General features: G+C 52.0%; 10 protein-coding genes across 10 annotated transcripts; 5 read left to right on the forward strand and 5 right to left on the reverse strand.

The window, feature by feature from the left end:
• Positions 1–91: 91 nt before the first annotated feature.
• Positions 92–4,188, reverse strand: Z520_12000 (uncharacterized protein; the record flags this gene model as incomplete). The annotated part of the gene is made up of 9 exons (XM_016782487.1): positions 92–973; positions 1,025–1,063; positions 1,120–1,204; positions 1,254–1,635; positions 1,693–1,848; positions 1,902–1,912; positions 1,971–2,275; positions 2,501–2,541; positions 2,748–4,188. The coding sequence occupies 9 exons, from the start codon at positions 4,186–4,188 to the stop codon at positions 92–94; spliced, it is 3,342 nt and encodes a 1,113-aa protein (XP_016626377.1).
• A 2,000-nt stretch (positions 4,189–6,188) lies between these two features.
• Positions 6,189–6,914, reverse strand: Z520_12001 (uncharacterized protein; the record flags this gene model as incomplete). The annotated part of the gene is made up of 1 exon (XM_016782488.1): positions 6,189–6,914. One exon carries the CDS (start codon positions 6,912–6,914, stop codon positions 6,189–6,191), a length of 726 nt encoding a protein of 241 aa, XP_016626378.1.
• Positions 6,915–7,799: 885 nt separating this feature from the next.
• On the forward strand, positions 7,800–8,492 carry Z520_12002 (uncharacterized protein; the record flags this gene model as incomplete). The annotated part of the gene is made up of 1 exon (XM_016782489.1): positions 7,800–8,492. One exon carries the CDS (start codon positions 7,800–7,802, stop codon positions 8,490–8,492), a length of 693 nt encoding a protein of 230 aa, XP_016626379.1.
• Positions 8,493–9,523: 1,031 nt separating this feature from the next.
• Z520_12003 (uncharacterized protein) lies at positions 9,524–12,817 on the reverse strand (the record flags this gene model as incomplete). The annotated part of the gene is made up of 1 exon (XM_016782490.1): positions 9,524–12,817. The coding sequence occupies one exon, from the start codon at positions 12,815–12,817 to the stop codon at positions 9,524–9,526; it is 3,294 nt and encodes a 1,097-aa protein (XP_016626380.1).
• A 3,765-nt stretch (positions 12,818–16,582) lies between these two features.
• On the forward strand, positions 16,583–17,564 carry Z520_12004 (uncharacterized protein; the record flags this gene model as incomplete). Its single annotated transcript, XM_016782491.1, has 2 exons — positions 16,583–17,252; positions 17,305–17,564. 2 exons carry the CDS (start codon positions 16,583–16,585, stop codon positions 17,562–17,564), a joined length of 930 nt encoding a protein of 309 aa, XP_016626381.1.
• A 487-nt stretch (positions 17,565–18,051) lies between these two features.
• Z520_12005 (uncharacterized protein) lies at positions 18,052–19,516 on the reverse strand (the record flags this gene model as incomplete). Its single annotated transcript, XM_016782492.1, has 2 exons — positions 18,052–19,197; positions 19,256–19,516. 2 exons carry the CDS (start codon positions 19,514–19,516, stop codon positions 18,052–18,054), a joined length of 1,407 nt encoding a protein of 468 aa, XP_016626382.1.
• A 1,160-nt stretch (positions 19,517–20,676) lies between these two features.
• Z520_12006 (uncharacterized protein) lies at positions 20,677–21,864 on the forward strand (the record flags this gene model as incomplete). The annotated part of the gene is made up of 1 exon (XM_016782493.1): positions 20,677–21,864. The coding sequence occupies one exon, from the start codon at positions 20,677–20,679 to the stop codon at positions 21,862–21,864; it is 1,188 nt and encodes a 395-aa protein (XP_016626383.1).
• A 610-nt stretch (positions 21,865–22,474) lies between these two features.
• On the forward strand, positions 22,475–23,257 carry Z520_12007 (uncharacterized protein; the record flags this gene model as incomplete). Its single annotated transcript, XM_016782494.1, has 1 exon — positions 22,475–23,257. One exon carries the CDS (start codon positions 22,475–22,477, stop codon positions 23,255–23,257), a length of 783 nt encoding a protein of 260 aa, XP_016626384.1.
• A 232-nt stretch (positions 23,258–23,489) lies between these two features.
• Z520_12008 (uncharacterized protein) lies at positions 23,490–24,395 on the reverse strand (the record flags this gene model as incomplete). Its single annotated transcript, XM_016782495.1, has 3 exons — positions 23,490–23,555; positions 23,607–24,128; positions 24,186–24,395. 3 exons carry the CDS (start codon positions 24,393–24,395, stop codon positions 23,490–23,492), a joined length of 798 nt encoding a protein of 265 aa, XP_016626385.1.
• A 397-nt stretch (positions 24,396–24,792) lies between these two features.
• Positions 24,793–25,754, forward strand: Z520_12009 (uncharacterized protein; the record flags this gene model as incomplete). Its single annotated transcript, XM_016782496.1, has 2 exons — positions 24,793–24,996; positions 25,053–25,754. The coding sequence occupies 2 exons, from the start codon at positions 24,793–24,795 to the stop codon at positions 25,752–25,754; spliced, it is 906 nt and encodes a 301-aa protein (XP_016626386.1).
• Between the last annotated feature and the right edge of the window lies 1 nt (position 25,755).

A 25,755-nucleotide genomic window follows, 5' to 3' on the forward strand; every position in this document is an offset into this window, starting at 1 on the left:
CCTCCACCATCTACCGAGCACGAACATGCCCTTATCTCCACAAGATGTCGCCGCTGGCAAGAAAAGTGATTTATGGCTTCATTTCCCAGCATCATAGTTTCACGCTTGCTCCGGGCGGTCGGACCCCTTCCCCTTCAGAGGTTTCTCTTCCTTCCTTGCCAATCTCCCAACCTCGGTCTCGATAACGCTCCGGCCAGATACCACATCTCCCCGGGGCAAGGATCCCATTTGGATCGAGAGCGTCCTTGAGTTTCTCGTTGAACTTCATGAGGGCATTATCGTTCCAGTTGTACGTCCGGGCGACTTGGTCTTGGAAGAGAAGATGGGTGCGATACTCTCCGTAACCTTGTTTCGCTGCGTCCTCGATCATCGCCCGCATGCAACTTTCTACGGCCTTTCTCCTTTCGGAGCTGCCTCGGTCATAGACAATGAGATTGATCATGTGAAGTTCCCTCAATCCTACGCAAAATGTGAGAAAGAGGTCGATCGCGTGCTCCTCGTGCCTCGTCTTGGCTATCTTCCACAATTTCAGGGCATCGGGCCCACGAGTCGGTGAGACAGGGCTGAACCCCAGATGAGCTCCGTTAGGCACCCAGTTCATGTACGAAAGCTCTTCAAAGTCCGGTTCGCCCCCGGCAATTTTGGCCCGAGACCAGAAATAGTGGTCCTTTGGCAGTGTCTGAGGGTCAATCCTTTTCGCCCCAGGAATTTTGGTAAATTCTTGATGGACAATGTCCAGCTTGTATTTCCGAATGTTTTCAGGCCCGTAAGAGGTCCCATAGTAGATCCAGGAACATCGCCCAAGCGGCGTTGCCTCCAGATGGGACTGCAGGACTTCTTCAGGTATCGGACCTGTTCCTTTATAGTAGTGCGAGCGCCGAAGCCCTGAAACTGCCAACTCGATTGTGGCGTGTCTGATCTGGGCGACATTCTCGAGCAAGTTGGCAATTCTCAACGGCCGGACAATATCGATCTTGTTTATGGCTCAGCAGATTGTCAACAAGGTTTAAGAGGATTAACGTACCAATGGCAGCAGGTCATCTTCGCGCGGAAACGTATACATCTTGTCAAGTCAGTCAGTCGTCACACGTCAAGACTCGAGAAATTCAGGCCACTCACGAAACTCTCGCAGCCGCCGGGATCTGGCATCAAGGCGACGCCCATCTTTGTGACAATCCCAAAGTTCGACTGCGAAAAGATCCCACTGCAAAGTGCTGTCAGCACGTGGAGAACCATTAGGAATGCCGCCATACTCTGATATCGGCCCAAACCCGTATGGAAAGGTTTGCCAGGTATTGTTGCCAGGAAGGGCGCCCATTCCGGTCCTGAGCAGATCGCCAGTTGGAAGGACTACCTCGAGGCCCGAATGAGTCGACCAATGATCTCCATACGGCGTATAGCCGACTCCGTGTTCGAGAGTGTTTCCAATGATTGAGCCACCCCCAAGGTCTGGCGTGTCCACCCACATGGAATATCCTTTCTTCTTGATCTCCTCATACAGGGCGTAAAAAGACACCCCCGGCTCGACCAGACAGGTGCAGTCATCTGGATCGATGTCCAAGATTTTGTTCATCCGTCTACCTAGGTCAACAATGACCGACCCACGGACGCGCGGTGCGGCACCACCATAGCCCACTGTCAAGTCAGTCAGCGAAGTGCACGAGAATATGACGTTCGGTTGGCATCAGGTACAGTTTCGTCCCATGGAGATCGGATACAGAGGGACAAGATGTTGATTGGCCCACTTGACCACAATTTGAACATCTGCCACGCTTCCTGGATAGACACAAGCTGACGATACCGTCTCTTCCGCGTCCATGATCATGTAAGAATCGTGCGTGTTGGGTTCTAATCAAGACATCAACCTCTGCAACCACGCCGAGGGGACAATCTAATCATACGCTCCAAATACCTGGCAGAAAGTCAGTGATTGACAAGGACGACTTCATAGAGCGGGCGTGGGATCTAACCATCCATCCTCGAGAGGTTGATCATTCAACACAACGTGCTCTCCTCCCAGGGTTGTCGCCAACTCGTCCAATGCTTTGAGAAATTCCGAGCGCCCAATACCGGCAGGAATGGCCAAGCCTCTTTTCCTGGGAGTTTGGTCTTCCTTCGACTGGTTTTGCCATAGCCTTGATTTCTCTCGGATGGCTTTGTGCAATAGCCTCTCAGGGATTCCCGAGTACGAGGCGGGATACTGTGGCGGCAAAGCCGGGGAGCTGGAGGACGAAGACATTATGCCATACACGACGCGGTAGCCAAAGGTGGTGCTCTGCCCAAGACGATCAGAGACATGTCAAATCACGGTCCGACTCAGCAGGACCAAATACGATATATACTCACTGACTCTCTGTCGATGTGGAGAGGCAGTCCAGATCACGTCCAAGCCCATACAACCGCGGCACCCATGAACCTCCATTACCCCATGATGTGGAGAAGTGGAGACGAAAATATCCAGATTGGTAACTGGGATATTAATGTGTGCTTTAAGCCGTACCATGTCCCGGCTGAGTATTTGCACATGTGGGACTAACCCCACTGTGGGATGATAAGCGTAGGGACACGATCAATATGACTCTGTGGACAAGAGCATAAGCGAAGACTGGGTATTGTCGGGTGCTTGTAAGGGAAGAAGACATTCCTGGATTCACGCAAACTACCCTCTACAGCGCTCCGATCGTGACCATCATCAGCGTCCTTGATCCATCAAAAGAAAGCAATTGTGCGAATCTCAACACTCTCACGGATTGGAGCATCAGGGGGAGAGTTTGGATCCTCAAACGCGCTGTGTCCCACGAAACGAGCACGCCCATCGGTCTCGGAATCATATGTCTTCAGAGTAATCACCTGCTCTGGCGTCATCCTTGGGAAATACCACCACTTATGGTTCGGCGAGTATCGCATGACATAGTTCTCCCCAACACGATCACGATACCGGAGATACAACTTGAAGAAGTCCTCCATGGGAGCTGAGGACACATCGCACATGGCCAATGGTCGCTCCTCAACAGTATGGTAAAGCGGCTTCCACACGTTGAAGAATGCCACGCGCCGAGAAAGGAGGTCGTCGGCCTCATCTTGCATTAGTTGGCGGACACGAACAGGACCGGATTCTGCAGTGTAATCACAATGGACCAGCATGACCGGAGCGCGCTGCGAAGTATTTGTCTCTTGAGTCAGCTTCTTGGCTTCGTTCCGCTTGGTGCGGATGGTATGGTCAAAGACGAGCACGCGCTTCGCGCCTGTGGTATTCTTCAGAAATTCCACTATTTCGGGGTAGAACTGCTCGCGAACGGAATCCTCGTCTTCCCATTTGTCAAAACCGGTCTTGAACTGACCAACAGAAAATCCTTCCTTGTCGACAGAGAAGGAGTCGGCTCTGTGCCACCCATCGGTCACAGTCATTTCGTGCGGATCATCCCCAGGTTCATGAATGTTCTTTGCAGCCTCACACTCGTAGAAGTAAAGCTCGGTCCGCTTCTCAACGTCCTTTGTGTAGTTGAAATTAGCGTGGGTAACTTCAGCCGTGCCATTGGTGGTGGCAGCCTTACCTGGCAATAAGGCTTTGTCGACAGCGGCTTGGGTATTCTGCCATTCAGGGAGCTTTTCGACTTGCTCCGTCAGCCAACGCGTGAGATGGGGATACTTGTCGAGCGGGAGGCGTTGAGCGGCATGCAGGTGCATGGGTGCAGCAACAGCAATATCGGCAATGGTGACATTGTCGCCAGTAAGCCACTTGGTCTTCGACAGCTGTTCATCAAGAATTGCGGCGTGCCTGTGCCACTTTGGTGCCTCTGCATCGATGACCGATTGATCGGGTTCCTCCTGGAGAAGCGGCTTCACCACGTATTCCACCAGATAGATATAGCAGCTGGGAAACCAAATCGAGGCTTCCCACAGAAGCCAGCGATTCACGGCACATCGCTGTTTGGAGTCTTTCGGGTACATTGAACCACAGTCATCTGCGGCGTACTGCAGGATGGCATTGGACTCAGTGATCTTCAAATCTCCGTCCACCGCAGCCGGCATAGTGGCATGTGGATTGATTTTCAGGTAATCCGGACTCTTGTGTTCACCAGTGAAGTAATTGACATGGTTGAAGTGGTATTTGGTGCCCAAGAGGTCGAGGCCTGCCAGAACCTTGCGGCTATTGACCGTGCAAGGATCACAGTAGACTTCGAGCATTGTATTATTGTTCTGAACTCAACTTCTGTTAGGCCAAAGCTGGTAGGGAAGGTCGCCAATGCAATATCAGTAGGACTACTGGGGTGGGCTCTAAAATACTGAGCCGGGTGAGCTCGAGCAGCTATATAATTGACCTACCCCGCGTCTGGCAAGGGAGACCCTTTCGGCGATTTGGAAAACCTAATACAACAAGTCCAGATCTCAGAAGGATCGGTCAAGCGTCCACTGGACGAGCGGTTCGTATTTGCAGGGAACTCAGTGTCAGGTGGACCGCATGTTCTTGCCAGGAATGAATGTTGCAAGCGGGATGGTCAGCACTGGAACGCCTCAATCCATCTCGGATATTTCGCAGTCAACCTATGGCGCTGAGGTTGACGACCTGGGCTGGAGATTGCAAAGTTCTGTAGCAGAGAAGTTCGACTTACTGAGAGCGGATGGGGCGTTGCAATGGTCCTGATTCGTGCGAGTTTGAGGTCCAACTCGGCCATATGCTTTGGACATTGAGCACCCAGCCATCATGACGTGGAAAATCCTTAGTAGAAAGCTCCTCTTCGAACATGGCTGCGGCACATAGATGATCATTTGTCCCTTGGCAAACTCTGAGCGAGTAAAGCAAGGTTTTTGGCCTCTCCTACCATCGGCATCCGAATGCACTAAAAAAAAGGCAAGTCTCGAATGGACCAAGCACGATTTACAGGAATCCAGTCCAGGTCGGTCGCATTTTCAATTCTGTCCGGCTACCAGATGTTGTGTGACATTTGAATACGAGGATGCACAGGCTTTGGATTTAGCGATTCCGACAATGAATGGTCTTACTGCATTGTATCGAGCGGTGTCCGAGGGCCAAAAACAAAAAGGCAGTCGCTCTAAGAATGGTTGATCGTATTATCTGTCAGATGTGATGCTACATCGAGTCCGGTGGGAAAAGGGCGGGTTGGGTACCCCAGCTTTGTTGGCGACATAGAGGGATTATGGAGGTGCCGACGAGAAGGATTGAAGCTTGTCTGGTGAAGCACATCAGTTACTCTTCAAGGTCGAGGGACGAACGGCTGAAACGAGCTTTGTTGGTTGACCGGGTGGATGAAATGCACTTCAAGTGCACCATTTTTGCAAGAAATGTATCTTCAGTTGAGGTGGAAATGAGGGGGAGAGGATCCAGGATCCCGGGCATTTGAGATCTCCCTGTAAGTTCTAGGGTAGCTAACATCCGAAAGAGCCCTAGATAGGTTGAGGATGGAGAAAGTCAAACGATGCCTACGACAAATTCCGATCAATGCAGGCTTTGTGCAAAATGTGGCTGATGCTGCTCATCGCCGCCAAAATTTCGATGCGCGCCCGGCCTCGATGTCAAAAGCAAGTTTGGCGCATCACTGGCAGTGACAATTCTGTTTGGGGCTGCAGCAGCAGCTCGTATCCTTGAAACTCCCTCCCACCTACTTCGACAACTCTTGCTCATCACACTCGCGCATGACAGGATCCGTATGCAAACTTGGTGACCTCTCTTTCATGACGACAAGTTGCTGCACGGGCTTAAACTTGAGACCAACCTGCGCCTGTCTCACCGGTCGCCATCAGACTGAGGAAGTCCTTGCGATACCAAGTCCATGGGGCAAGTCGAGGGCTACCGGGGATCTGCTGTGGCCTGCTTCAAGCAAGGTCCAATCCAGAAATATATGTCTTGCAGCTCTAGGCTGGAAAGTCCCAGGGTAACTGTGAGACGTTCAAAAGCGGAAACCCTCTGATCCCTTGTGGGCAGGACGCAATCATCACACCAGGTCTCTAACAATCCGGGCAAGCGTCTCGTTGCTTGAAAGTGTGATCGCAGCATAACAAAATGATTGAATCGCCAGGGCAATATCCGCCGCTGGTGCAAAAAGACGACCGTCTCAAAAGCTCAATGGCCTCTCTTGTTTTTGGAGGGTGCTGATGAACGATGGTTGGCATTGGTCTTCGCCGTCTATTGAACATAGAATCTATGAGGCTTCAGCATTGCGCCTGTTCTATTGGTGTGAAGCAGTCAAGCCGACGACGTGCTCTGCAAAGTCGTTGTCCACCTCATCTTCTATCTCCCCCGTCGTTTCGGTCAGTCCTCTGTACATCTCCTCCTCGATCTCTGCCAGCCTTGAATGCTTCACCTTTCCATCCTTGAGCCCGTAAAAGTCACAGAACATCATTATCATTGGCTTCCATTTGTCCGCGTCGACACGATTGCGAAAGCCATTGAGTCGGAGCTCTTCGTGGATGCTGACTCGCAGGATTCTGACCTCGATCGCAAGGACTAACCCTTGTACCGCCCTTCCTCCATACATTTCATGTACCGCCACCACTTCTGCCTCCATGACCACGGGGCACTCTTTGATTCCCGGGGGTCCGACTTTCTTTGAAGGCAGGGGTGTGAGCCCAGCGCACCCGAACTTGTCCTTGACAAATTCATAGCCTCTGTCCTGTTTCGGGCCCGGGACTGGGTCAGTGCCAGTGGTTCGCGCCAATGCGTTGACATTCGCTGCCATATCGTCTGAAGCCAGATTCAACACACACTGCTTCGTGCGAAGCATGTTCTGCGTGGTTTGCGAAGAAGCGTCGAGTCCAAGCATGCAACCGTGCCCGAGCCACCAAGCTGATGACATAGGGCCTATGTTGGCACTTCCGTCAGGGTTCGTGGAACTAATCAACACTACTGGCGTCCCCCAGTAAAGAATTGCTGGCGAGATCTCCTGGTGAGCCATGTCGAATGCAATGGTCGAAGAGGTACTAGGGCTTCGGAGACTGAAGGAGACGAGGTTTGGTTCAACGAGGTTGGTGGCCGTGATGCAATGGTGGCTTCTCGTCCTCGAATGCAGCTCTCGGCTTTATACCCTCGATCGTGGCCTGTTGAACGGGGATACCGCTCGACCTGCATGACTCATTGCCACCACACGTATACAATCTCCTGTTCCTGGGCGGGGACAGTGGCATCGTCGTTAACATAGTTTTGGGGGCTGCAGGAGGTGTAATAGCGTACCTTTTGCACAAAGATGACCAGCGTAACCGTGAAAGGTATACCAAGAAGGCCTGCCATTGGTCACTTACACAGCAATGAGAGGGTTCATGGATCCGTTTCGGCGCCGACGATTGGAAATATCGTTGATCCTCCACAGCAACATCGACAGCTGTATCCACAATCCACCTGCAAGGGCGATATCTGCCTTTCCCAGTCCTCAAACTGCTATTCCTCGTTCTTCGACTTGTATCATCGTTACGCCAAACGTCTTTGTGTTCGCACTCGGAGAAGGAAAGGCAATGTGCCGGAGCATTTCCGGGGTACGCTTCGTTTCCATGGGGCCAGTTGCTCTGGTTGTTACCAATCAAGCGTACCTTAACTACCATTTGATCGAGACGAGAAGAAACCGCCCTTGGTATTCCGCCTCCAGCACTGCTATCAATATCTCACAGTCTATCACCCTGACAGATTGATGCGGCTGACAGAATGCGCCGCCACCACAGCGGCAAGGAAGCCAAAGTCCACGAGGGCGATCGCCACCGGAGTGGAAGTCAAAAGCCGTCGATTTCCTCGAGTCTCAGGATGTCAAGGCTCAGAAAAACTCGATTTAAAGGCTGGTAGACAGTGGAAAATGTCAGGGCCAGCTTTCTCAAGTACCAAGGCTCGGTGGTCTGCGGTCGTTTCTCGCAACCCGGACGCGGTGGGAGAGTTTGTGTACGCTGTCAAAACAACGGGCATTTACTGCCGACCCGATTGCAAAGCTCGGTTGGCGCGTCGGGCGAACATCATCTTCTACGACAGCGGTCCCCTGGCGGAGGAGGCCGGATACCGGGCGTGCAAGCGTTGCAAACCCAACTTGCTGGTGTCGCAAGAGGAGGACCCGCTGCTGGCTAAGATCCGTCACGCTGTGGATTTGGTCAAGACGACAGCCTCCCAAGGTCAAAAAATAAGTCTACAGCAGCTGTCATGCCAGGTCCGGCTCAGCAAGTGGCATCTTCAACGAGTGTTCAAGAGACTGCAAGGATTGTCACCGCACGAAATGTCCAACGCGATCATCAACGCGATAGAAGGTGGGACGGAAGAAAGCCCCCAGCCTGGCGAGTCTCGACCCGAAAGATCCGTCCAGGGCGGCACCGAGCGTCATCTACTGGAGAATGACCCACGGATTGAATCATCGCGAAGCGCTCAAGGCGACGCAGGAGTCACCCAACAAGATCTGCCTCAATATGACAACAGGGAGGTGGACGACGTATTGCGAGATCTCTTTCCGGAGCTTTATACAGAAGGATCGGAGCAAGAAGCAGAGAGTTCGGGGCAAACATAATTCCCAAGCACGTTCCGTTCTCTCAGGTCGGCTTCATTCTGCAGGAGCAAATTCGAAATGGGACACATATTTTCAGCCGCGCATAGACAGGGTTCTGTTCACGCTTACATGCTCAAATTCCATTTGCATTCCTCGGGAAAAGTCTGAGGAGCCATCATCATTCTCATCGTCTTATTTTCGGAGTCTGTCTTCAAGAGAGATGGTCGTCAGTGTTGAGATTCCTCTCGCTGGGACGCGGCCGCGGTCCAATAGGGGTTTACTTGCAAAGCAGATGGCATAGCAGCTACCGCCTCTGGACAAGAAAGCAGGCACCATCATTGTAAATAACCACCTGAGGAAAACTCTAGCATGCCGCGGACGACAGCTCAGGACACGGTGGCATGGGCTCGGGCAGAACACGGAGCATTGCGAGCCCTCCAGCCTTGCTGCCCTGGGGTGCTCTGATTGGTTGAGCCTACGACAAGCCTGCTGAATGCTTCATCATTTCAGTAGCACGAAGTCTTTTGCGCGAACATGTCCACCAGCATTGTTCCGTAGGCAGATGGTGGCAGGTTTTGCTTCCTTCTGCCGACCATCAAATCATGCGCCTTTTTTAGTCCCCATCTGCGACACGCCTGGATCAATGGCCAACGTCATGGACTCACAACCGAAGGAGAACTTGGGTAGACATGTTTGATTCGACGGTAAGCTCTCCAAGTATCTTTGCAATATCGTCCACTGTCTCCTCAGTCTACCTGATACATATCCGTACCCATCTCTATCTGCCCTTCTCCGTTTCCTCTGTTCGTCTTGTGGGCTATTCCACATAACCTATGCCTTGAAACACTGGCGATGGGTGGTATCATAAATCACAACAAACCAGACACTGGAGAAACAGAAAGGCTCCCCACAAGGCGAAAGCACATCCGGCAAACATCAAAAGCAACTGTAAAACTCCGCCAATGCCGCTGGAAGGCAACATACAATCATCTGCAACATCATGACAGATAGCATTACAGAAAGACATCCACAACGTCAGAAAGCGGTGCGCATCAAGTTAGGACCCATTCACTTCCTCTCTTAAGGAACTTGTCCACCATCAGCATCAAATCGGCCATGACAAACCGAATGATGAAGAATGCAAAGAACTCGGCAGCATTCTTAACACCCAGCTCCAACCCGACTTGGGTTTTGTTGCTGCACTTTAGACCCGGGTCTTCGACTTGCCGAGCGATGCCATCAAGCACTTGCGCCGCGTCAAAGAGGCGTGCCAAGCTCGACATGTAGGCTGCATGGATAGGTTGAATATTCGCCAATTGCGTTGGTGTCGGAGGCGGTGCGAACTTGCGGTTCAGATGTGACCGTGAAGAAGCTACAGCCGAAGATGAAGTCATAGGTAGCGACGCCATGCCTGGGCCGGACATGGCACCGTCCTTCTGCCCGCCCTGATGTCCCATGGCTGGAGCACTGGATTTGGATCGAAGCTTGCGCCAGCTGGACGCAATAGATTTGGCGGCAGTGTTAGTTGATTTACCGGTCTCTTGGTCTTCGCCAGTGGACTTGAAAAGGCCGGATGACCCTGAAAAGCCCACATCGCTGCCCATTTTCTTCTGCAGCGTGTTTCGAACCTGGTCCAGAACGACTTCGAATGACTGTAGCTCGTCGAGAACCGAGTCAGCGTCAAAGGTATCGACTTTGGCAAGTTTGAGTAACGCAGCGGTTAATAGATCACACTGAGACACTTTATCATCAAGAGCTTTGAGCTTGACGTTTCTCACTTTCCATACATCCCGAGGAATGAATAGCCTCGTGGTCAGGTATCCGCCACTTGGATGAGCAAGTGTTTGATATAAACATCGCATCAGCCAGAACGGGCGGAGCAAGAAAGATTCTGGGCAGGGTTCCAGAAGTTGAGGAGGAGACGCGCTTGGGGCATCAGGACTTCGCGGTGTCCTCGGGGGACCAGTCGCGGTGATATCGTCGAACAGATACATTCCACCCGTCTGCAGAAGTTGAGGACCAAAGGCGGCGGTCGATGGTGTCGGCAATGCAGCTGATGGTAGGGGCGGCACAACCTTTCGGCTTTCTCCACCAAATCCCGCGCTGACCGGTGTAATCGGAGACTCTGTACTTGTTTCCGTCGTTGCCACGGACAGATTTCTCACCCTCAAGCTCGACGATGACAAGTTTTTCTTGACGGCGGCGGGAGGCCCCATCTTCCCTATCTTTGCAGGCGACGGCGGCATAACGACTGAATCCTCGATGCTGCCCTGAGAACCCCCTTGCGTCAAGGCAGGAGTGGCCGGGGATTCACTTTGCACAGAATCATTGGATGGCAAGGCCGTCATGGGCGTGATGGGCGCCAGAGAAGGAATTGTAGGTCCTGAAGATATTGTCTGAGATATCTTCGGCTGCTCTCCAGAGACATCCAGTTCCGGCACGTACGGAGGCGCCGCAGTGGGCTTGACCGGAATGGTCGAAGAGTTTCGTCGTGCAAAGGTCTCGATCTTGAGCTGCTCCCCACTGCGACCTGAGAATCTCCTTTCCCGAATATTTAGTCCACTATATTTCTCTATACTGGTCGGTCTGCTGGACGGTTGGACCGACAGCGCCAGTTGCGGTGGTTGGGGAAGGACTGCCTTTGGAGGAGAAGGCAAAAAGGCGTCTTTTGCCGGGGGCACTGGTCGAGGGGATGTTTCCACTGGCGCCTCCTGCGATTCTGCTAGTGTGCTCAAGGTGGTGTTATTTGTTGCTGTTGTCGACGGAAGAGAACTTGTCCAGGTCCTGCCTGAGAACGTACTGGAGTCTGACTGTCGAGGAAGTGCCGATTTCGATTTATTGTCAAACGAAAAATCATCAAAGATAAACCCCTTAGTCATCTCCTCTAGTAGTCGTTCCTCTTCCTCCGATGAGTCGCCCTCATCATATTCTCGAGTCAATTCGACGTCAGACAACAGAACAGAATGATCTTGGGAGGCTGTTCCGAAGGCAGGCACGGGTGCACTGGAATCTTGATCGAAATCCTGCACATTCTTGTCTGGTCTCGGAGTGGGCTCCTCTGTCAGATTGTCGTCATAGGCGGCATCTACAGCAGCGTCAAGGGCAGCGTCGAACTCTGCTTCGAAGTCGTCGACAATATTGTGGTTATTCTGGATCCCAAAATCCAAAGATGATAATCGAGAAGACCGAGAAGTCGATGAGTCGCCATCTTCGAGAGTATCGAGCCAAGAAGTAGACTCAGTGCTACCTTGTCGAGTATGGAGAGCAGCTTTTGGAACATCGCTCGATCTTCTGGTCGCCAGAGGTGTATTCGCATCTCTTTCCGAGACAGGAGACGCAGGTCTTCTAGGCGAAAGAGGTGGAGGCATATACTGCGCATCCATAGGCACCGCAAGACTAGGGATCTGTATCCTCTTCCGGGTTGACGACTCATTGAGATATGACTCTCCACCAAATATTTCCGGCAGAAGAGACTCTTGTCGAGGAGGGATTTGAACAGACTCCAAAACCTCGGTTGTATCTGGTTCGACTCCATCAGTGCTGAAGAAGGAGTTGTTGGTTTCATCGAGCGGAGGGTCTTCAGGTAAAGCTTTCTCCATCAGTTCGGAGAAGGAATCATCGAGGTCATGAAGGTCGGCTATTCTCTTTGAGTACGCGTTTCGAATGTCGGACAGCCTTTTTCGGTCATCGAGGACAGAGCTCCGGATCAGAACTTGCTGCAACAGATCACAGGCTTCAGCATATGCTTCGATGGCTCCCTCGATATTCTGGGCGTTATCAAGCAATACAGCATTGTTCGCTACTGCCAGCGCCTTGGAAAGCATTGTCTTCTGGGTCGGACTTCGATGACTCTTAACACGCGCGGGTGCATTTGGCGCAGGCGGCGTATCGATCAATCCGTCCCGACCGGCCGTTGTTGGGCGGGTTTCGCGGGTGCTTGGTCGAGAAACTTGTGTCATATATTGAGTTGTAACATTCTCGGAGGATCTCATGTTGGGCTGTGCACTCGCTCTCATATAATGTACAGCCACGGCAACCGCTTCCCCACTCTTGCCAGTCTTACGACTTTGCCAGGTCTCGCCGAAGTACTCTCCAGCGCTGGGGTTAAACATTGACGTCGGGGTGAGGTGCGGAGCGGCACCAACTGGACTGAGGTCTCGCGGAGCATGAGTCCGCTCTACTTGAAGGAAAGCTGACCCGGAACCCTGTCTTACCTGAGGACTCTGGCTGGAAGATCTCCGGGTATGCATGGACGTTTTTGCTGGCGTAGAAGATGACACCAGCGAAGGGCCTATACTCATCCGCCGAGAGGTGTTTGCGCGGGCGCGGATCGTATCTGATTCCATTCCAGATATACTGGAAGACGTTGAATGCGACCAGCGGTTGATGTTCAGGTTAGGGCTGAGAGAATTCTCTGGGCGGCTTCTTGAACGACTTCTGTCGTAGCGAAAACGACTGGTGGGCGGCATCGAGCTTTCTGGACTCCTGGGCCTTGTTCTTAGCTGAGGATTTCGAGAATCTAGATGTTTAAGGGCGGGGGCAGTAGATTGTTTCCTGACGGCCGGCACTGGAGATGATGTCGAGTTCGACCTTGATCGTCTGCTGTTGTGGACTAAAGAATCTCCAGAGTTATCCATTGCTCCTTCAGCCAGGCGTTCGAGAGAGACCTCGCACTCGTTCAAGTACCGGGGTGATGCTGGTACATGGATGATGAGGGTCGGTTGAGTAGCAGTAGCCAGCGACCTTGGCCGAGGCGCACCCACTGGAGAAAGCCCAGGCTACACCGCAGGACGCAGGTTCGAGATCTCCAGTGCAGCTATGCCGGAAACGCTTTTCAGCAGAATGTACCTGCAGCTGGGATCTGCTATGTCTGCGGTTGAAGAGGCGACCAGCGAATCAAGGAGGTATCGGTCAATATGCAAAGCCAGCCCTGTTTGGAATGCAGGCGCTTCGGAGGGGTTCGTGTACAGCAGTACGTATGTTCGCGATAGTTTCCGGCTCTTATTGAAGAGTCCGCTTCTCAACTCAGGGTCGGACTGCTCCCAAGGAGCGTGGTCGATGAAGGAGACGTGTGAATGAGGGTGTATATTCGTAGACCAACAACTTGTTTCGCAATTTTGGCGATTGAGAATTCCGGTTCGAACCAGAACATGGTGGTAATCACCCAGCCATGGTATCAACCAGTCACCCGCTTCGCCTGTGCCTGTTTCTTTATCCAAATGCCCCGAACCAGATTCCACCGGTCGTCCTGGCTCCTGTAAAACTGACGACGGGAACGGAGGAAGGTCGCGACAGATGGGGACTGCTGGGAAGTCAGGCGAGGTTGGGGGCGGTGTGATGGAGGGATTCTTGAAGGATTTAGTGTCTCGAGAAGACAGAATAGAAACACAGGCGAGCAAGTCAAGGACTTGGAATCGATGGCTTGTTCAGAAGGGGGACCAACAAGACTGATGTTCGACTAAAGGTCCTTTCGCAAGCGTTGATCGAGGAGTTCGGAGAGGAGAGAGGTGCATCAACCCAGCGGTTCTGCCAATGGCAAGGAGGTCAGGGATGCGATAACAGGCTGCTAAGGCGCAGGCGGAGCAAGAAGTAGCTGGGCGGCGAGACCAACAGCAAGGTATGAAACCAGAGGGGTGACTTCTTTGGAGTCTAGGGCAGCTTCGTGTAAAGAAGTGGTTGTTTCTCTCTCAGTCTTGCCAGATATGAGTGTGTTCATCCCTGACGGCGTCTGTGGTCCCCGATCTGTCCGAGTCCCAGTGCCAGTGCTTTGAGGCAGAACTCAAAATGCCTTCTCCATAGCGCCAATGAGTGACCAAGGGAGGCGGCGAGGAGACGGCACCCAGACGGGCGCAGGCACAAGGCACAAAGTAGTGGGTGGCCGCCCGCGCCAAACTCGTTTGGTGAGTGACCAAGCCAGTTGAAGCCACTCACAAGGGGAGGCCCCAAAACCACTGCTTGGGCTCCTTGGGCTGCAGTGCTTGGGCCTTCCTACCAGGTGCTGACCGGGTGCCTACCCCTGATTTTCACGCCGACTCCACCCACGGGTAGCAAAGCCCACCAGGTACGAGTTGGGAGGCTGCTTCGGGTAAGGAGCCTACGAGTAGCTACTGCCTTTTCTCCTCATGGCAAACAGTGTCTCTCTCTCTAACTTCCATCATCAACTTCTAGCGCGTCTTTCGAATGCACCACAACATTGTCATCGGTACCAGGGAAGAATTCATCAATCTCATCCACATGAATGCTGTCCAATCTCCAAACATATCCTCAGTCCTGTCATTCTCAATTCCATAGGCCAGCCCGTGGTAATCCGCCATCTCCTGCATTCAACCGAGAGCCTATCGTTCCTTGCGGGGGATTGCCACGCCTACCCTGTTTGATCAGGCCTGTCGCCCAGGCTCGCTCTTTTGATCCGTTCAGCCTATCCTTGTCTAGAGAAACCCAAGAAGTTCCCTTCTGACTCCCCCTGGTTACCCTGCCACCCCGTACCAGCCTCTTCCGATCGACTTCCGATACTTAGGTAAGGCGGTGATGCTCAAAAGGAATCGCCTTCTCATCGAGTTGGAAATTGCAAATCGCCTTTCAGAAAGGATCAAAAAGGTAGCATTCATCAATGCAGCAAAAAAAAAGGCGGACTGTGTGCTCAAGGGGCAGTCCGATCCGCCCTGGCGCAACGGTTGGCTCAGTGGCGCCACTTGATGTCAACGGCGTCTCTGCCATGTGCGCGTTTGGCAGCGGTTTAACGTCTTGATATGCAGGTCTCGGGCTTGGGTCGGTCGCCTTTCTGGCGAATGGGGAAATGCAGCAGCTATATATCAATTCTGTGAGTCCAACCTCGCCTCTTTCTGCAATCACTCGCTTCGTGCCCTTGTGTTGGGAGCAAATATAATTTGCATTACAATTACCTCTTCTCCCACAGGATTCCATGCTTCTGGAAACATGATTTGCCGCGTACACAAAGATCTCGTTGTGCTACGAATATCCAAGATCTGCATGGGCGCCAACCGAGGTGTGCTCGATGTAGGATGTGACCACTGTCGTGCAAAGTCACTGCTACACTTCCACAAGTTGTCGAGTCATTGCGAGACTCACGTCCCGTAAGCCAGGCGGGATAATTGCACCTGCCTGGTATCCCACACCGCAACTGACAGCCTCACCGACTTTCAGTCCTTGGAAGCTGTACACCACTTGATCCCCTTGGTAAGTGTGCTGGCTCACTGAAAACAGAGGGCATACGCCCATTTCGCTAGTCTTTGGTGATATCGGACAGGTCAACGCTACACAGCAAAACCAAGGCTCGCGACGTGACCTGGGTGTACAGCTCCAGGCCGGCACTGTCCTTGTCCGATGTCTGGCTGCGAGTAGATTCTGGTTAAATACCCCCTGCAAGAATGCTGGAAAAACAAAAGATTTAAAATCATCGATTCTTTCCCGATGATTCCACTTTGCTCTGGGTCTTCGCAACCGCTCACTTGTCCAGAGCGTCGCCAACTGGACAATGAACCTCATACTTTGCCACGTTATCCAGACTCTCACTCCTCTGTACCCGTCGCGGCTCCTCGGCCAACCCCTTTTTGCTCAGTCGTCTCACACCCCCGGATCAGGACAACGATTACCATTTCTCTGGAAACACCTTCTCCTCTACTTGAGCCCAAGAAAGATCATAATAGCGAGACCTGTGATTACCCGCCATTCTCGCTCACTCACTGAATTTCTGTCCACTCGATTTCTGCGTCTAACTCCTCCGCAGGAGGTCGGTTGCATCCTACCGTACAAGCCATCCCTCCCCCATCCGGGGTGAATTAGTGGTTACGTTCAGTCATGATCCTAGGCATAAATCGGTTGGAATGTGTTGCGAACGGAAGCGAGTACTCGACTCGGTATCAAATCAATTGACTTGCTCAAAGCGCACAAGAAAACGCATTTCTCCAATAAGATCTTGCGGGCCTTCACCACCAGGGTAGAAAATGCTTCGAATATTCCATCTTGCGCGAGAACTGGCTTTCTCCTCGGAAGATTGACGCCCCCGGAATCGTGAGAGAAACGAACCGGAGCCAGGTGTCTGGGCCAGCGGTACGCTTGGAAAGCAAAAGCACATAAGAACGATCCAACCCATGTCTGTGCCATGCTCAGACCCAATTTCCTGGTTCTGCTTGACCAGCCCAGACTGTCGGTACTCGAGCAAAGCATTTCAACAGACATCGAGATTACCCCCAAGCTTCGATGCCCCTGGCCTGTTCTGGTTTCTGACGGCCCTCATCACGACTATAGCCGCATTCAACATCAGCTATATCTGTTTCCGTAAGAAACCTCCCATGATGCTTCTCTCAGCATGCATCGGATCTGCCTCCGCCATCTTTCTTTTCACCGCGCCACTGCCAATATTGGCTGCCGATCAGACAGTGGACCCAGAGCTAGTCGCGAAGTTGAAGATGGCAGCGACCATGAATGACCGACTTCACTTGCTTTCGGACCAGCAGCTTCTCTACAACTTCTCCTCGAATCCAATGTACTCCTGGACACCGGGAAGCGTCTGCAACGCAAACGCTGCAACCTGGCCTGTCCTCTCCACGGTTGGGGCAACGGTGGCGCAACTCAACCTTGGGCCATGCGCGATGCTTGCGCCGCACTTACATCGAGCCGCCAACCTCGTTGTTGCAGTGAGCGGAACAACCCACACGTATATGGTGCAAGAGAATGGGGAACGACTGGTCCAGCAAATTCTGACTCCAGGGATGATGACCATCTTTCCTCAAGCCAGCGTGCATTCTATGTACAATATGGGTACGTCGACTGTTGTGTTGAAGATCTGCTACTTTGTCTGACGACTGTGTAGACTGCGGGTACAATCAGCTCTACTCATTCCTCCCTGATAACGACCCAGGAACACTGAATATCGCTCAGGCGTTCTTCATGATGCCGAAAGACATTGGTACTCAAGTGATGCCATTTATCAATCTCACCAACGGAAATTGGACGGCCACAGGTCAGCGTATCCCGGCAATTGGGACGGGAAGCCAGGAAGGATTTGAAGCATGCAGGCAACGATGCGGGCTGACGAAAAGGGCATATCCCAACGGGCATCTGGTCATGTAGATGCGATGGATGTTTCTTTTTCGCTTTCCCCACCGAGGTCTGCCTCCTTGTTCGAACTGCTTTGCGCCGTTGGCTTTATGGATCGTGCCTGAGATTGCTGTCGGGTTTTTGTTCGAACACACTTGCAAGGGGTATCTTATGGCCCAGGCGATGGTCACAAGTATCAGCTTGTGCGCTGTCCCAACACACTTGAGCATCCGTGGGGCCCGTTCGGTTCCGATTATGGTTCTTGTTGTTCGCTGGTTGTTGATGTGTTATTTAGTCACTCCTTTTAACGGAAATACTCTACCAACATTGATGCAAACTATAGAGACATGCGCTTTTTGTTGCTGAATCCAGTATGAAGATGACCCAAAAGCTCTAGATTTTCTGACTCCTTTCCAATAACAACCCCAAATCCATTTTCCATCATACCTGGTGCCGTCATAAAGAAGAGATCTGAGTTACTTTTAGTGTCGAGATTGCCCATGGCATCCTGTTCCGTATCTCATTCTATCTTCCAACTCTTCAGATCCACCACACTCGTCTCCGGCGTCCTCTCTTTCGTCGGTGTCCTTGGCCCACTCGGCGTGTCCGGCCTACTTTTGTCACCACTGGCACTCGCGTGTAGACTTACATTCTCCCGGTACGCGACGTACTCGCTGTCGGCGTATCCCAGGACATTTCTGATCTCAGAACTCCTGAGTCGTTTGATTCGCGCGATCTCGGTGGACGAGTAATTGACCACAGCCCTGCCGATCTCTTCTCCCATCGAAACAAATTGCATGGCTACCGAGTTGGAGTTGCCCGTGGGAGACAAACTCCCCAGTGGTGTTTTATCCACCACAACCAAGCGGACGGCCTCCTGTTGAGCAAACGTCCCTTCCACATCGACAACCCCTACGGGTAACAGGCCGGCTTTGTTCGCCAAAGCGACGGAGGCGCCTCGGTCGATGTAGAGTGTCCCGTGGGGAGCTAGGCCGTGGAGGATCCAAAAGGCGCGGTTGCGGATGGGAGACGGGGATGGAAGGAATCGTGTATGCAAAGGCGGCGGAATATTTGGTACGGAGAGCATCGTACCAGTCTCGCCGTCAACCTCCACAGGTGGGTGCAGATGTCGTATGATCGCCGCAATGTTGCCTGGTTTTGAGGACTTTGTGATGACGGTGCTCGTGCCGGTAGCCGTAGCAAGACGCGCAGCGACGATCTTCGTCGCCATACCACCTGTTCCCAAAGCCGACCCTCGCGAAGAGACATCCACCTGGAGAGCATCGATGTCATCGACCACGAGAATCGGCTTCGCATCAGGAAACTTCCTAGGATTTCTGTCGTACAGACAATCCACGTCAGTCATCAAAAAGAGATAATCAGCGTTCACCATCGCCGCGGCAATGGCAGACAACGTATCGTTATCGCCAAACTTGATTTCCGATACTGCCAAGGTATCATTCTCATTGACGATGGGTATCACACCCATTGACAGGGTCTCTGCGATGGTGTTCTGGGCGTTGAGATATTGGGAGCGATCGGCAATGTCATTGCGTGTTATCAGGATCTGGGCGACGGGCTGGTTCTTGTGCGCGAAAAATGAGTCCCAGACCGACATGAGGCGAGACTGACCGATAGCAGCGAGAGCCTTTTCGTAGCGAGAAGACTTGGTTTAGCCTTGTCCATAGCAGGGCATTCCTAGAGAAGCTCATTCATAAACCTACCTGAATTTGAGCGAGATGTTTCGGTCTCTTGGCCATATTCATCCTCTGCAGCCCGACGCCAACGGCCCCGGAGGAGACGATGACGACTCGGTGGCCATCTCGCTTCAAGGTGACGGCCGTCTCGACGATCTGTGCGAGAATTGAAATGATCGGTTCGTGCGTAGTCTCATCGACGATGGAGGACGTGCCTATTCCCAGAACTACAGTAAGTCTCGTCCTTTTCGATTTGAAATCTTTTTCTCCGCGAAATAGATAGGGCATGGTGGGTGAGTAGCCTCTGTACCAATTTTGATGACTATTGTCAAATGCTTTCCTGCCCTCATTTTTCCGGCTTCCTGCGACTCTGAAGGTGTGTTATTTGTAGCACCACGCTGAGACTCCTGTTGCCGAAATCGGACGGGCTCATTTTGAGTCAAAGGGGAGGAAATGGAAGGAGATTCGGGCGCACGCCCTTCCAAGACAAGCAGACAAGGCTGTCACCGAGAATTTGTTTTCTCCGCAAATTTTGACCAACAGACAAGGTGGATGTGCATGCAATCAGTAAAAATATTATTAGCCATGAGCGAGTCAGATTTGAGCTTGGCGATGATTAAAGACGAGTCGCAGCGGAGGAAAAACTGCTCGGAGCTCACGTGCGACTCTGCTGAGTCACTTCGCCCGTGCCGCTCAGGTACACTTACTCGGCGCTCATCGGTACCTACCTAGGTAGCTCGCTAGGTACTAGAACTCACCCTCCTCTCAGCTTTACTACCTAGGTAGGTACACTCCATCTACCTCCTCAACCTGCTTCACCGCATGCAGTGCCAGCCACGGGTCAGAGTAAGTTAAGTTATTTGACATACCTCGTACTGTATCTGCAGACCTCTTCCGTTCGTCATATTAAATTGGCCTTATGATCCGGTCATTCAGCCTCAGGCCGGCTTGAGCTTTACGAACACGAGTACGAAGGAGGTACTTGTGCTGATGTACCTGGCTCGTGCGTATTTAAAATAATCCGTCCCCTGGATACAACTTCAATCCAATGATCTCGTACGCGATACCTATTTTGTACCCCAGGCTTTTACATTCATTTCATCCGCTGTTTACCGGGAAGAATCTAGACTAAACCCATATCTGGCGAGACTAGCATTAATTACTAACTACCTTACCTAGGTATGGGTTATAACCTTTATTTGCGTATGCGTATGCGTTCTCGCAACGTAGCTCTGCAAGCCTTGCGTATGCGTCATGGCAGACCACCATGAGGGCGCTTTGCTTTCATGGAAAAGCCGAATTGATCCTGTTCACGAATTCCAGGTATATAAGCACGGTCTTGCTTCAGCACAACCAGATGTCGCTGTTCCACAGACCGAGCTGCTCCCACAACTTGCCCACGTCCATCTTCCATTACAGAAATGCATTCAATCATTTCCTTCGCCGTCATGGCCCTGGCAACGGGCGCATACTCCTCCCCGGTCGCCCGCAGTACCATAGCTGGCATTCCCTCTGTATACCTGGAAGTTTTCAAGAACCCAAGCATCCAAACATCGATCGGTGGCCACGCGATTTGTATATCTGGCACGGTAGACGTCACAGCTTCTGCAACCAATCTGGAGATCAACATGCCTCCCATTACAAACCAGAGCGACCTCACGTCGTTTGTGACGAATTTCATGACCATTAACTCGACTGTGGTGAAAGATTATATTGGTGGCCCGAAGCAAATCAGCGGGACCTGGGGAATCTATTCAGAGCTATGCTTCCCAATTGAAAGCAATGGAGTCCCCAACACAACAGTGCAATTTCTCGTCCACGGCGGAGGATACGATCGAAGCTATTGGAACTTCGCCCCGGGTTATTCTTACGTGGATTATGTCGCCCAGCAAGGTTACACAACCTTTTTATATGATCGCCTCGGCTCGGGACTCTCTGATCATCCAGATGGCACAAATGTAGTGCAAATGCCCCTTCAGATCGAGATCGCACACGAGCTCGTCCAGCTTCTACGCACTGGTGGCTTCTCCAACGGAACCGCTCCCTTCGAAAAGGTTATAGGCGTGGGCCACTCCATCGGCAGTATTGTGTCTAATGGTGTGACTGGGAAACACCCGAAAGATTTCGACGCAGCGGTGTTGACAGGTTTCTCAACAAGCTTGCCTGGTGGCGCCATTTCCTTCTCAGGTATCGACCTGAACATTGCAGCGCTTGCTGATCCTTCGCGATTCGATGGACTTGCTTATGATTACGCTACCGCTGGTTCTAAAGCAGCCGTCGAGTTCTTCTTCTTCAAGGCTCCCAACTTTGACCCCAAAATCCTTGACATGTCGGATGCTTTGAAACAGACCCTTGCGGTGGGAGAGATCATTACCGACTATTCGCTTGCGGTCGCTAGCAACTTCACCGCCCCAGTGTTCGTGGTGAATGGAGGAAATGATCTTCCAAACTGCCTTGGAAACTGCTTATCGCCGACAAACATTAGTGCTCAAGTTATCGAAGAGCTCTATCCAGCAGCAAGCAACACATCTTCATACTACGTTCTACCCGTGTGTGGACATGGGTTGAACGCTCACTATACTGCCAATGTTGCATATGATCAAATATACACCTGGTTGCAGAAGAACGGTTTCTAGGACCGCAGGACGGAGATTGTGGTATGAAATGGCAGGCTGATTATAGGACTATATAATGAGTTGAGTGAGTGAGTGAGTGAGTGAGTGAGTGAGTGAGTGAGTGAGTGAGTGAGTGAGTGAGTGAGTGAGAGAGAGACAGAGAGATTTTCTTTTATTATCTAATGTACATACTTGTGGGCAGCTATAGACTTCTCAGTATATATGTCTCTGAACTTTGACTCCGCGTTTTCATTTTTGTCAGCTTGGTTTGATAGTTATCTCATAGGTCAGATTATCAATACTATAACTAGGTATCTATCACCACAGGTTTCGTTTCAGCAGCTCAGGAGAGAAGTCCCGGATGCGCAGCTTTTAAGCACCTTCGCAAATTCATTATGGGATAAAAGTCGTGACTCGGTGGGTAGGGGTAGAGCACAGCCCGATTCGGGGCGAGCCCCGAGCAGTTTTAATTAATATTAATTACCCCAACCTTGGCAGAGTTGAGATCAGGACATCGCAAGTTCCCATTTTGGTCTGCAGCTTCAATCTGGCTCCGATCTCTGAATGGTAGTTCTGTTACTCTGCTGCTTCTTTTTTTCTTGCTTTGGGTCCCTAGATAAGCTCTCTCATTATGGCTGACCCTTCTTCCTCGTCCTCTGCTTCTGCTTCTTCCCAGCAAGATGGATCAGACTTCCTCCCCAGCAATACTTGGTGGAATCGTTCCGTCAACTTCTTCCGCATGATCACCGGTCGCATGTCCCCCGGAGGCGCTCAGAAGTACTGGGCCGATGCAGACGACCGATATAGCGCATTCGATTGCAAACGTTGCGAAGAGAGCCGGGATTACCTGTTGAAATACTCTCCAATAATCCGATTCATGAACGAGAATATCCAGAAACTGGGCGGCGAGTTGGGACCACAGAATATCCACTGCAGGACGTGCAGAGGCGACGAGGAGAAGATGCAAGGAGGCTTTGACCATAAATACGGCATCAAGATATGCGCAAATTACGTGCAGGAACGGTCTGTCCTGGAGGATGTCCTGGCGCATGAGATGGTGCACGCCTATGACCATCTGCGCTTCAAGACGAATTTGACCCTGGAAGATGATCTGAGGCATGCGGCGTGCTCAGAGGTCGGTCTCCGCCAAAGTGGCAAGACATGTCAAGCTAATGGAGTCACGCAGATTCGAGCCAGCAACCTCAGCGGCGAATGTCGCTGGGCCAACGAGTTCTTCCGCAACAAGATCCTTTCTTTCACAAACCATCACCAGGACTGCGTTCGACGAAGAGCGATAATCTCGGTCATGGGTCGACCGAACTGTAAAGACGACGTGCAGGCTGTCAAAGTGGTCAATGAGGTGTGGGACAGCTGTTTTCGGGATACGAGACCGTTCGATGAAATATACCGGTGACATTGGCTGTACTACTCCAACAATTTTGCTCATGAATCTTTCAGCATGGCGTTGGGGGCACACATAGAATCTACTCCCATCCACCAGAAACGGCACACCATCCATATAGTAGACGCCGGATCCGACCAAACTCCATTCTCATAGACATGACTCTTGACTATTCACATTTTGATGCCAGCCCCATGCAAAGCAATTGATGTTCTCATAATCTAATTGTTATTCTCGTCAACTTTCAGTCCTTCCACCGATTGAGGAACTTCTGCATCGCCGTGTCGGTGGGCTGGCCGGCCGCAGCGATCTGTAAGAGTCAGCATCGAATCTCCCAGAAGACACTCGGGGCCGATCTCACCGGATTCTCTCTACTCGAAACGGTGAATGTAATGGGCAACGTGTTGGTCGTGACGGCATTTGGAGTGCCGGCAATGGTCTGGTAAACAGTATATGCGCTAGTCGGCCACAGAGGAGAAGCATTTTTGGCAGTGATCTGTGTTTGGGCCATTGGAGGCATGGGAGCATAACGGATTGTCCCTGTCTGCATGGTGTATGGAGTACTGTAGGCTCCGTCTCCGACAGAAGACTGGGTATTTTGACCAGCGCCTGCTTGGGGAGCTTGAATGTTATTGACATCGGCCGGCCCAGCAGTGCCAGTGACGGTCCTCAATCCTTGCTGTACCGCAGCCGGGAACGTGCCACTCATGCTTGTGAGGGAGAATCGGTCGGAAAAGTTGATGACAGTGCCTCCTGTTGCGGCGGATACGAATTTCAAGAAATAGGCGTTAGCCACATTGGCCCCGGTACTCGCTTGCAAAGTGATAGTGATCGAGTCGCCGGTTGTATAGGTCCCTTCTTGGACAAGGGTGGCCACTGGGATCTGTGTAGTGCGCGGTCAGCCTCATACTCCTGTCCTTCGCCTCCCCTGTGCCCTTACATAGTCGGACTCATCGTTGCCCCCCGCACACAGGAAGAGTTGATAATTAGCTAGTTGAGAGAGTGGCGGTGAATTGCCTGAGTCTTTCCACTGTATCTCTAGATTGAGTCCGGAGATACTGTCCCCAGCTTCAGGTGCGACGACTTGGACATCAGCACACGTGAATGGGAGGATGGCAACGGCCAGAAGGTAGATGCTCCGTACAATCATATCGTGGACGATGCTGTGGTTGGAATGGGAAAAGGCAACGAGAAAAACAACACCGAGCCAAAGGGAATGTGAGAGGTAATTATCGACAACGAGCGTGTACTTGTAAGTTGCGGAGGGCCCCAAAGTGGAAGCGCAGTTTACAAGTTGAGACACAAGTTGAAGGCCTAGCCTACTAGCAACCCGCAAATAGCGGACACCTTTCTGCAAGGCACGACACCGGCACTATCGAGTACAGAGTTAGGGACCGAATACACTCAGCGCGCTCCGACCCCGCCGACCAGCCAGTAGTAATTCGCACTTCTCAGCCTCATTTCTTTGCGTCATGTCTTGCGCATTGTCGACTCTGCCGTCTTGAACAACCTTGGAACCCTTCTTTGGTCTGCCGCGCTGGTTCAGCATGGGCTGGTCCTCTCCGGATAGCTGGGCTACCAGACTCTTGTCCGGCCATCCTGTTGCCATCTTCATCGCATTCCTGGTGACGATAACCCTCCCACTGCTCGTCCACCTGTATCTCTACACTCAAACTGCCCGTGCCAAAGTCGTACCAAATTTTCTTCTTCTTGGTCCCAGCGGTGCAGGCAAGACCTCTCTCGTTTCTCTGGTGAGATTTTGGCCGGCCGCATTCTTGTCGGTCTGCGTTACTAATAGGCTCTCCAGCTACAAAAGCGATCCTCTAACCTAGAAGGACCCCAGGCAGAGGCAGCCCTCACCCGCATTTCTCAGGTCTCCTCCTCCGTCAGCTTACGACTTCCACCCTCGATCCCCTTAGGGTCCAATAAGTACCGTTCCGAAAACGATGTCAGCTTGAAAGACAAGCAATCGACTCCATATGTAATGATCGATACCCCCGGTCATGGCAAATTGAGGTCGGATTTGGCCTTGTCACAAATTCAAAATCCCGCCCTCCGCGGCGTCATATTCGTGGTCGACTCAAGCGTGCTGGACACCAGCGACTCTTCGGCCTCTCGTGACACTGCCGTGTACCTCCACGATACATTGCTGGCCCTGCAGAGGCGAAAAACCCGTGGGAAAACCAAGACTGAAATACCCGTCCTTATCGCAGCGAACAAGCAGGACCTGTTCACCGCTTTGCCGACAGGTGCAGTCAGGGAACGACTACAGGCTGAGATTGAAAGAGTGCGTGTCTCAAGAAGCAAAGGGCTGGGTACTGTGGGCCAAGACACAGATGCCGATGCGGAGGAAGACATCTTAGGAGGCGGCGGCGAAGACAAGTTCAGTTTCGAGTTGATGGCGCAAGAGTATGACATCAAGATCGATGTGTTAGGAGGAGCGGTCAAAGGTGAAGAGGCGGGCAAAGGAGTGAGGAGGTGGGAGGAGTGGATAGGCGGTTGTCTTTAAT

Source organism: Fonsecaea multimorphosa (genome assembly GCF_000836435.1).
Source record: "Fonsecaea multimorphosa CBS 102226 unplaced genomic scaffold supercont1.46, whole genome shotgun sequence".
NCBI lineage: Eukaryota > Fungi > Ascomycota > Eurotiomycetes > Chaetothyriales > Herpotrichiellaceae > Fonsecaea > Fonsecaea multimorphosa.